Source organism: Blennius ocellaris (genome assembly GCF_963422515.1).
Source record: "Blennius ocellaris genome assembly, chromosome: 9".
NCBI lineage: Eukaryota > Metazoa > Chordata > Actinopteri > Blenniiformes > Blenniidae > Blennius > Blennius ocellaris.
In genome coordinates, this window is record NC_137658.1 from 24,875,581 (window position 1) to 24,887,420 (window position 11,840).

The 11,840-nt window shown below is 41.6% G+C and overlaps 1 protein-coding gene across 2 annotated transcripts in view; it reads left to right on the top strand.

Annotated features, from left to right (window-relative positions):
* The window catches only part of pcdh19 (protocadherin 19), a 55,546-nt gene extending 50,460 nt beyond the window's left edge, over nucleotides 1-5,086 (top strand). For both annotated transcript variants that reach the window (XM_080502648.1, XM_080502649.1), the window contains exon 5: nucleotides 2,313-5,086. In XM_080502648.1, coding sequence (XP_080358774.1) covers nucleotides 2,313-2,872 — 560 coding nt within the window. In that variant the 3' untranslated portion in view covers nucleotides 2,873-5,086. The remainder of the gene's footprint in view (nucleotides 1-2,312) is intronic.
* The last annotated feature ends 6,754 nt before the right edge of the window (nucleotides 5,087-11,840 follow it).

Consider the following 11,840-nt stretch of genomic DNA (forward strand, 5'->3'; position numbering starts at 1 on the left):
GGAAGCTTGTGAGACATTCAACGATTTGAAGCGAGAGAATTTCCCGATCTGCATCTGTTTGAGAGATTGCGTGCGTGTGTGTGTCAGTGTGTGCATTTAGTCTGACACGATGAAAGGAAACTACTTCTGTGACGCCTCTGAACCAGTCATGTGGACAATTGCTTGCTCGTGGTCTGCATTCTCGGTGCTGGTGTTCATGTTTTCTGCCTACAGGCCAAATGATCCTTCCAGAGCTGCACTCACCATATTTAAGCTCAAACTGCCCATGATCCCCTCTACTGGCTTCACTCACTCATTCATTTAGTTACCATGTTATCTGTCAGTCTCATCGGATTATATTTTATGAAAGACAGCTCTGGCATATCTGCCCCTGAAAAGCACGTCTCCAATCTTTAAATATCGATCCCCCGGGGTCTTAGCAGAGGTGCCTCTCATGAGTGCAGAAAAAACAGAGAAAAACAGATCATTAGTGATTTTAATTAGGTGATCTGTCAAGCTGCGATTGCCAGATGTAAGCGTATGCATTTGGGTCGATTGCAATCCCTCTCTCACAATCCCTTCTTGTCACCTTGGGTCTGTGAGATGGAGGATGGATTCTGTGAGGAGGGAGACGAGCGGTAGGAAAGCACAGAAATATGTCATTGTGTGTCTGTGAGGCGTGTTCCTCCTTTAGATGTGAGCTGGAGGAAAACACTACAATACAGCTGTATGGGAAAAAAAATCATTGTACTGCTTCTGATGTGCAATAAATCCGCTGTCATGAGCACCAAGACAAACGACATAATGTTTGGATTTAAAATAGGGCTTCTATTTTAACTCGTGTTTGTAAATTAAGAACAAACACAAATCACACCATTTGAGATTCAATAGAAGGCTACAACCATTTTTTTTTGTTGTCATAATGATGTAAAAATGGTCTTGAAAGTTCTTCCCACAAAACAACAAACTACAGACGCCGCAGTTATACAGACTCAGACAAATCTTTTTTTCACTCGAGCGTTAAACATCATTACATATTTATAACTCGGCGCCAGATGACAGAGACAGAGAGGGAGAGAGATATGAACCAGGCAGCAACACCACAACTCGTCTGCTGTCTTTCTCTGTGAGATATCTGATTGCACTGTTTGAACCTGACTTTCATCCGATGTTGCAACAGAAAACCCAATTATACAAGAGCTGCAAATGGACTTTTGATTTAACAATACATAATTTAATTGGCATATTAGACGCGCCCCAAACATCCAGCTCCTGTTATCAGCATGCAGCGCTAACGGGACAGCGGCCTTGAGCTCATGAAGACTGAGCGCAATTCGAGTGAAGGAAAATCATTCTGAAATGTTTAACTCAGGGCTGCACAGTGGTGTTGTGGTTATTTTTCTCACCACACTGTGAAGACATTCCCAATTCATTTCTGGGGCCTTGTTTTTGCATGCTTTCCTCTGGGTACTGAGGTTTTCTTCCATTACCCAAAAACAAGCATTTGAGATTAATTAGTGACTGACATTGTCCATAGTTGTGAGTATGTGTGATCATGTCTGTTTGTCCTGTGATGGACTGGCGACATGTCCTGGATGTACCCTGCCTGCAGCCCATCCAGTCCCCTGCAACCCTGATACAGTGATCAAGGAGATGGATGAATTGTGGCTAAAGAAAGAGAGGCAGAGGAATGTTTGCGCCATTCTCCTTCAAGCTCACACTGACTTTTATGACATTGGATCTCGTGATGTGAACAAAGTGAAAGCTCCTTTGTCTTATAATATTTACCAAAACTTCCATAAAAATACTGTGTGGTGAGCTTAGTATATAACAAAGTGTGTGCTGGATCATTGTCACGTATTTATACCTGCTAAAAATTCACCAATAGCTTATTAATTGTATGGAGAAGTTCAATAGCAGCAGGAATTCCTCAGTTATAAACATTAATTACGATGCACTGTGAGGATAAGAAGCATCCACAGTCCTTCACAGCTCACGTTTTGTCCATTTACAGCTCTTTGGTCCGTGCTGGCTTCATAATCCCATCAGATTCAATCAGACTCCATTACATGGCAGCTTTCAAGGCTTCACAAATGGGCTGCACTAAAGCAACAATAAAACCAAGGTTTCTTCCAGCCGGACCCGTCGTAACACACCCCGTAGATGTGAATGTGTCTCTTTGTGTTTGGACAGGCAGTGCAGATGATGGATTGATAGATGAATGTTTTCCTCAAGCTGTAAATTGAAACAGAATTTGTTGTTGTCAGGAGCAGATCTGTGTGCAAAACTTTGAGAGACAACTCTTAACTGTTTGTCCTGTGTTTTCTCCACAGATCCAAGTGAAGGTTTCCACTGCCAGGACGAGTGTCGCATCCTCGGCCACTCTGACCGCTGCTGGATGCCTCGCGTTCCCATCCCGGCGCGTGCCAAGTCACCAGAGCACGGCCGTAACGTCATTGCTTTGTCCATTGAGGCCACCACAGTGGATGTGCCACATTACGAGGACGGCACAACCAAGAGGACTTTTGCCACCTTTGGCAAGGATGGGCCGGAGGATGTGGAGCGGGGAGAGATGAAGGGAAAGTGGACTCAGGAGTCTCAGGTGTGTAGCCCCAAGGCCAATGGAGGGGCTGTTCGTGAAGCTGGCAATGGGCGCGAGGCAGCCAGCCCTATCACTTCCCCCGTGCACCTGAAGAGCCCAGTATCCAAACCCTCATCTGCCTACAACACACTGAAATGCCGCGATGCAGAGCGGATTGCCAACCACAGCCTGCTGCGGCAGCCGGAGGGGAAGGACAGTGAGCCGGCTGTCAGGGAGATCAACACGCTTCTCCATGACAGCCGGGACAAGGAATCCCCCAGCAGCAAGCGCCTGAAGGACATTGTACTTTAGCGAGTCTCTCTAGGACACACGTACACGCATACAGCGTAAACTCACATATATATACCCCGCAATAGCTGTGTGTACACAGAAGAAAGCCAGGCTATGGAAGTAGAGAGAGACACACCCATTTGCAGTATACAAAAATTCAAGAACCAGCTTGGGCTGACGACGGTGAACTGTAGTATGCTGCAGCTAGTTGTGTGCTCGAGAGATAGTGGATGTGGCTTTGTTGTAGTCGCAGAACTTTTTCCTTGTTTGCTTTTTGTTCGGTTTTCTTTCTATCGGTCTGCAAAGAGTGGACAGGCAGGTTACTGTTGACTGAATGGACACGGCCAGTGGAGCTCTCCAGCCCTGGAGCCAAAGCAGGACACCCACATGTTTGGACACCCGAGGTGCCGGATCATACGTACAGTTATGCCTTTTGAACTACTTTTGTATCACAAACTGACATTTGCCTTCTTTGGTTTTTGCAGTCTGTTTTAGCTGCCAAAATCGCTCTTTGTTCCTTTGTATAGTGAGCTCCATCACTGTAATAAACACATGCATAAACACACACAGACACAAACACAGGAGTCATCCAAAAATATTGTCGATTAATCCTTCAGCAGTTTTCAGAGCGTTCAAGAGGAGGAACGAGAGGCTCCCCGGCCTCGTTCTCGGCCCTCTCTTCATGGTAAAAAGAGAAACTTTCTCTGCATATCTGTGAGGACATCCTACTGTCATCAGACTGTGAGGTCTTTACAGTATTTATATTTTATCACGGATGGAGCTAAATGAACTCTCGCTATCTGCCAAGCCGCTCTGAACACTGGAAGTGGGACAGACAGATCCTTGTGTTCAAATCCAGTGGTATGAAAAAAATAATAAAAAGAGACTTACTGCTTTTGAAATCTCCTGTGCCCAACTTTGATTGTAGCCAGTGGAGCACAAACTAGAACCTTGTGCTTTGGTCTTGTACTTTTTTGACTTTTGACTATGGGGCTAGGATAGAAGGGATCGTCACTCATGTCTTGCTATGTGAAACTCTGTATAGGGTTTACTATTATCATTTTTAATAACCTGTTGTTATGTGACAATCCCTTTAATGTTTTGTTTCAAGAGAAAAAAAAATAAACATTGGTGTTCAACTGAAGCTACAGTAGCGTTTGTTACACAAACACAAAAATAAAAAAAACATATATGCCAAAATATATTTTATAAATAATTTAAAAATGTATAATGAGAATATTTAATGCTGTGTAGTTATTTTATGAGTAAGTTATACTTGAAATTAACTTGCTTTTGTTCATTTGTCTTTTGCTTTTTATATTGAACCTGATTTGTTTTTTTTATTTTCAAAATGAACTTGGATTATTTTTTTTTTTGTTTACTGTGTGATCCCTGGAAACTGTTGACTTGCAGTCTACCTTGTTGTAAAGAGTTTCTTATTGGTCAGTTCTTGTGCCATCCAGTTTCTGTGTGGGCTACTAGAAAATGTAAAAAAAAAAAAAAGACAAAAAAAAGACAAAAAAACATCGTCAAAAAAAGCGATTTCAGCACCAACATTAGTGTGTCAGTTCAATGAGCTTAGAGTGAGATAGCAAAAGAAACCAAAAAAGACGCAAACAAAACCTAAATGATTGCAGGATGTTGCTTAATCTTAGTATCTAAGGAGGAGAGCGAACAGCTTCCAGTGTTCTTCGGGCTGTTACAGGGTTCCACCTATTTTATCTGTGCAACCAGTCAGCTTTTCTATTGGGCCCAATCAAGTTTAAACTAGATTTCTTTTTTTTTTTTTTTTTTTTGTTCCAGCTTCAACTGAGGGCATTTTGACATGCAGACTAGCTTTACTCAGCAGTCCTGTCACCGCTTGCCTTGTGTGTTCAGCCGATCTCAAAGATAAAGGTTGAGCTCGCAGAGGTAACAGCCCGCCCCCACACCTCCCAACCCCGCCCCTCCCGCCCCAGTCCTACGAGCACCACACTACAGACTGGGTGGAATCATGTTTGGATAAACTAAGGTCTCGGAAGAACCGTGTTGCACATCAGCAATGTGGTTTATGTTGCTTTGCAGTGAACTATGTACAATGTGGAAAATATGAATGAAAATGGACAAAATTGCATACAACCAACTAGATCTTGTAGCTGAATGTTTTGCTGGTCTCACCCATGGCTTCTGGCAACATGAAAATCGGAATAATCACTGAATGTATACAGCAGCTTATAATTAAACTATTAAATGTTCTCCGCTCTGTTTCCTTGTCTTTACTCGAAACGTGAGGTTTAAAGCTTCACTCCAAACATTATACAAAGGGATATGAAGTCTAAACTAAATGCAATTTCTCAGGCTTATTTGCATAAATTTCGAAGACATTTTGATATGATGTACATTTAACTTTTTTAAATATATAGGAGATCATTTAAAATAAATAGACCAATACTTTACCTCTGTCAACTTGTAAATCATGGAACGTAATATGAACTTGAAATGAATCCAAACCAAGTAAGAGCTTCTCGGACATATATATATATATATATATATCAAAATAAATGTATACAAAAAAGTTATTTGATCTAACCCATAAGGGGGAGCCAGAATTTTCACCCCTTCATTTGGTTCGGTGGCGTTCACATTCACTTTAGAGACCAAACCACCTGAAAAATGTCCCACAATTACACCAGCTGCTGGTTTGGGGGCGCCGTCGCCTGAAACAAACACTGACCAGAGAGGAAGCAAAGAAGAAACAAGGCTCATTGATTGATCCAAACCAAAAGCTTAAATACTGCTGCTTTAGCCTGTAAAAGCTTGGCTAGTTAGCTCGTGGCTAATGGGTAGCCACAAACAACCATGATATATAGTCTTCAGGCCAGATATCAATGAGTCTTCGTCTCTACTCCTTCCTTACGACTCAACGTCTGCCCGTGAGATATTTTCCAACTTTTTCTTTCTGTGTCTGCTTCTTCTGATTCATGTCGTTAGATTTGTTTATTGACTACCCAGAATGCATTGCGCACTACTTCACGTCTCTCACTCCGTCGTATCACCCCGTCCCCAAGAAAGATTGTTTGCAAACCAAGCGAAACCTAGGGTACGTCTGAAAAGTCCCTCCTATTTCCTTATCTGTCAACTTTTCCTCAACCCCAGAAGTGTTTTGTGTAGTGGCCGTGATAAGGACAGTCTGACTTCTCAATAAGCAAAGAAAAGGAGGCTCATTGCTTCCTTTAGAGCCTCCTTCAGCATCAGAACCACTGATGCATCCTTTTGCAAAGGAGGTGAGCTCATGCTACCCCACAATTCCTTGTGGTGACGACATTTAAAGGGACCCGCTCATCCAGGCATTTGGGAAAACTCAAGATTCTCAGTAAGATAAATCATCTCAAACCCAAATGCACTTTTTGTAGCCCATTTTCAGAAACTTGTAGTCCTTTACCCCACCACAGCAGACGTGACTGACTTGCGCCGCCTTTGGATCATTATGGCGTCACTAAGTGAAAGTGTGGTCTCACTGTCACACCAACATGAACGCCTTTAGGAAGCCTCCAAACACCTTTCCTTAAGCTAAAGTCGATAGATAGAGGGATAGGAAGGACAATTTGGACGTACCCCTCATAGTTCAAGGGGACCAGAGATTGCGTGTTACCTCCGGTTCAGAGTTCTTGGAAGTGTTAATGTCTCCCAAATGAAAACAGTTTTACCATGAAGAAAGCTCTGGTCAGGATCACACAGGGGAATGTGGACATGCCCCAAGGTAAATTAACTTGAAGGATTTCTGCAGAATCAATCTATAAAATATTTCTTAAATCTTTAAGGTACCGATTCTCTCTAAAATGTGTATACAGTTAATTCATCCAAATGAACAAAATAAAAAAACATGCTGTATTCTTTTTAATCACACACAGTTATTGAGAAAAAAGATCAAATTAATGCAATACATTTTCTTTAAATTTGATTGGCTTTTTATTGGATTAGTGGGACAGATTGATGAGAACAAAAACAATTTTCAATGAATTAATAACGTTTTCTCAGAAATTAAGTGAAATTTTTAAAACTGCAAAAGTTCACATGAACGCATGAACTGTCTGGGGTTTTTTAATATAAAAATGTGTATTATCAGTGGAACTGCTAAATCTACTCTTGTTTAAAATAGATTAGAGCATCAGCAATTACCTTGAAAGACCCTAAACTATTGTGGGAGGTCAGAGCAGCTTGTTTCAGAAACCCAAATGGGAATTACATTTGGCCTCCCAATGATGTATTTACAGTTTGTTGGTATGAGGTGAGCGTCTGAAGCTGTCTGACATTGTAATCAGCGCAGTAAGAGACAAACTCATGTCTCATTTATATGTTGGGATAAAAATGGAAATTAACAGTTTCAGTTGTGGCTCATTCTGACTCTGCATTAATATTCTATGCATTCACTGTTGCTTTTTCCCATTTATTTCCTAAGTAGACCTTTGGGAATCCTTCCACAAGTGCAGTGAGCATGTGGTCGAGACTGTTTCTGATGGTAGCGCTCTTTTCATTTCTTAGAGTGGGTCACACACATGCCATTTTTGAGACATTAACATTTCTGAACGTCTCTCAAAAAGGCTACGATGTAAACGCTGGTCGGTACCATGTCGCCTGTCATTGAGACTCATATTCCACTGGTGGCTAATGTACTTCCACAGGCAACAATATGATGTCATTTCAGCAGTAGATCCCACTTATTGATTGGGATTTATTGATTTATTAGTTGACTTTGAGTGGAATGGTCTAAAAGATATGAAACAAGTTGAAAAGCAAGGCCGCAACACTTTCTATGACATTTTCACTCAATAAACGCTCCCCTCTCATCTCTACCATAGAGTAGGTTTGTATGGATTGATGAGGAGAGGCAGAGAATAGATGTAGAGCAGGACACATTCCAGCAGCGCAGAAAGAGAAGGGCTCAAAACAAGCGGGGCGGGGGGTGGGGGGTGGCGGGGGGGGGGGGGGGGGGGTGCACAGCTGCCACACAGCTGCCCTCTATGATAAGAAAAAGAGGTTGGCTTCATTTCTATAATTAATTTGCCATTCCCTCTGTACCCCTTGGTGGAGCCAACATGAAAGCTGGTCTGAAAGCGTACTTGCTAACACATCCATTAGTCTATAAGGAGGATCTTGTTTCTTCCAGCTAAGTTCTCTTCTCATGGGCAATACCGCTACGGTAGCCCTGCCCTGCTCATATGAATTACTTATGGCCTTTCAACAGTGTTTAAACCCCCAGGTCTCCATGACAAAGTCTCCTGAACCCAAGGTGCAGTCTTGCCTCTCACTGAAGGGCAACATGTCCATTTTAATATCCATTTCAAAGGAGACATTCTCAATATCATTAGCCTGAAGGGGGAAAAAAATGGACTTGGTGGCACAATCGTGTGGCCGTTCTATGTTCAACAAACACATTTGGAACAAATAAAGTTTTGTCCTCAATCTAAATCTTAATTTCCCCTTGGTCAAACCTTATTTGCCAATGCAGGAAATCCCCAAACTGGTGCTGGTCCACACACATATTTAATTACTGCTAATTCGTGGCAGTCATGGAGAATATTCTCTGTTTCGATGAGATTTATATCAAAGGTTACCAGGACACACATCCTATTAACATCCTATTAATGTTTCAATTATCATTTTGCAAAATGGTGAGAGGGGGAAATCACAGAACAATTAAAATGATTTATTCCTCACACAGATGTGAATTGTGAAGGAGCACGAGGATGGCCCGCAGCCTCACAAATTCCTTCAATACAAAATAGTTTGTCGCCGGCTCTTTTAAGGGAGACCCAACCTCAACCAGCCCCCAATCAGACGCACTGATAGCTCTCGCTCCAGTGACCTCATTCTATCAAAAGGGCTTGCAGCTGCTGCTCCCTCATTATGACCAACTACTCCATTCAGTAACCTCCAGTGGAGGTTCACCATGGGATTAGGAGGCAGCCAACAACAACAATCTCTTTTTGCCTTCACAAAGTTCGTTACAACATGTAAATGTTAGAAGTCAACTTATAAGATACTGTATAATAAAACTTTTTTTTCTAAAAATGCAGGATAATTAGTTACTTTGCTTTTATTGGTTATATGATGTAGCTAAAATGTCCATTTGGGATAATGTAGTCTTTTATTTCAGTATTTACACCCACAAATACAGGAGGTACCAATTATGTTTTTTTTTTATTATTATTATTATTTCCTGGTTCACTGCTCATTAATTAATTTTATTTGACTGGTGCAAAAGAGACACTAGCTTTAGACACTTAAGTATTTCCCAGTTTTCTCCCATGGAACCAGATGAAGAAACTTCAGAGACTTTCATGCCACAAAGCAGAGAAGTTAAGTAAAACTCCCACACAAACTTTAAAATTCTGAGAAATAAAAGTAATTATCCCTAAAATATAAATGTTGTTTCTATATTGGCCTTTGGGTTTCCTCCACTGAGTATTTTACATCCTCTTCAGGCCGATTAACAGGCACAAAATGGTTCATTCCTCTGATACACACCTACAAGAAGGATGATTATCCTCACTGCTGGAGAGAAATCAGATCAGCACTGAGCCGAGTTCCTCTCACCGTGTGGTGTGTCCTCACACAGCACATCTGCAGAGCAGCCATGCAGTGGGAGCCTGGGTGGAGATGTCTGGTCCTCGGTGGACTATGGCCTGTGCTGCACCGTGGATGACAAGTTCAGATTCTGCCACTGCTGAGGTTTTGCTGCAGTCACAGTTATTTGAAAATGTCAAGCTCAAAGAATTGGATATTAGCTCTGAGACTTTAGTTCAATCCCAGAAAAAAACTTTGTAGAAATTATGAGGACTGTTGGGAATGTGTCTTTCCTTGGTTTTTTTCCTTTCTTTTTTTTGTCCAGGCCTGTCCGCAACAAGGAGAGGACACTATTGTTATGGCTGTATATTGCATCAAAGAGGTCGGTCTCAGTGAGGAGTCGACTGGTCATTGCTATCAGTAAGAAGACAGATTACCCTCTCCGTCCAATTCAACACCACAGCCACATATCTAACAGGCCTGGTCACTGACCACTTCCCTTTGTAGTGGTCACAATGGAACTTTGATCGCCTCTAAAATGAGCTACTCAAACAATAGTCTACATTCACTGAACGCCGCTGAGCCCTCAGTGAGACGGGGAGCGGCGTCTGCCACATTCCTGCGGCAGGCTTTAATTGGAAGTGATGCTAGACAGATCATATCATAACCATTAGTGATGCCCTGATAAAACTGACCTGGGAGCTGCTCTGTAAAGCCTCTTTGTCTGAAAAGGGTCCGATGAGCCCCGGGACCCGTCAGCCTGCCATCTCCAGCGGCAATCACAGCCTGACCTCAGTCCCTTCACTCAGCCCTTAATGCCCAGGATACAGGCTCTGGGGCTGTGGAACAGGGGCGTTTGACCTCCCCCTCCCTGGAGGATGAAAACACTGATAGCGGCAACGAGAAATTAAAGACTGTGGCCTTTGAAAGCCTCCATTATTGTCAGCGCGAGCACAGCAATGAATCTCTGCTGTCTCTCTATGGACATGCATTATCGAAGGAGTGATTATTTGACCCAAACTCTCAGGTTTCCAATGATTATTTTACTCTGGAACAGGTACATTGTCTGACCTCGTCACCCTCTTGTAGTGACAAAAACACCAGAGTTCAGTTGAACTTTTGGCCACAAGAGACATAAATGCTTAACAAGTGTTTTAGGGAGCATTTTTAATCTGCTTTTCAGTCTATCGCCGTCTGTTTTTCTGTCCCTGTAGGATGATGTCTCTTACAGGAATATACTGGGGACTAAAAGATTGGATCAATTGTTCCACTGCTACAGTAATTCAGAAAGATGGATTGCAGTCCAGAGTGAGACTAGAATCTGCTGCGAAAAGCTAAAACCAAAGGAGCATATCACTGCAAATGTCAGTTCGTGTGGTTTAAAACTACTCTCCCGTCTGGCTGTTTGCAGACAAAGGGATAGTTTTCTAAAATATGCACCATCGTCAGGAGCCTTTGCTGCAGTGAGAGATCTTTGTGTTCACGGGTGTTAAATGTTGCTGCTTAGATTGTTGTGATCTTTTAACAAAAAACTTATTCTGACACTAAACAAAGCCTTTTTATTGAACACTCTAGACTCAGGTTGTTTGCATGTGAGTGACACTGTAACTCAATTTAGTCAGTGTTATTGATACTATAAATCAGTGATATATTGATTTTAACATTTTCTTTTTTTCCTGCTGCTACAGATAACATTTTAGTCAAGCTGTGAAGTTTACATGCTTCACTGCTCATCTCTTGGCCATCCCGCTCTCTATGGATTGCCAAAGAAAATAAAAGTTATTCTGTGTTCAGGTAATGAGAAATGAGAAAGTGAAAATAATGTTCCTGGTAGGCAGAATGGTAGAGTGCAATGTTCTGCTTGTACTGAGCTAATGATGAATGAAAATACAAACTTCAGAGGCATCGCACCTTTTGTCCAATTTCAGCATGTCAAGCTGAATTTTCAGTCGGAGGCAGAGACAAATGTCTCGCTGGCTGTTCTGTTTGGTAAAGCAGTGAGTTGTTCTTTCTCCTTGCTTTTGTGTCTGTATCATTCCTGTAAATACACTCATAGCAGACAATCACACAAGTTAAACAGTCTAAAATAACAAAAATGTTTTTTTGAATGTTTTAGCCAATATTAACAATCTGAAACTATATTTTTACTAAAAATGTGTCCAACAAATGTATTAGATTTAAACTGAATTAACAAGGACAATTAAATACAAACATCAAAAGATGTTGCTTTAATAGATTAGTGAGTAATGTGTGGGGTATATACTGTATTGGATTTTATATTTATAATCAAAACCATTATAACCTATTGATTTGAGTGTTTTTCTGTCAATGCTTCATTATATTTATTCAATAGTCACCTTTTTTTCTTGCACTATATACTTGAGGCAGGCAAAGGGAGGTTGCAACAGGTAATATACACAGGCACTCTGGACACCTGAAGGCC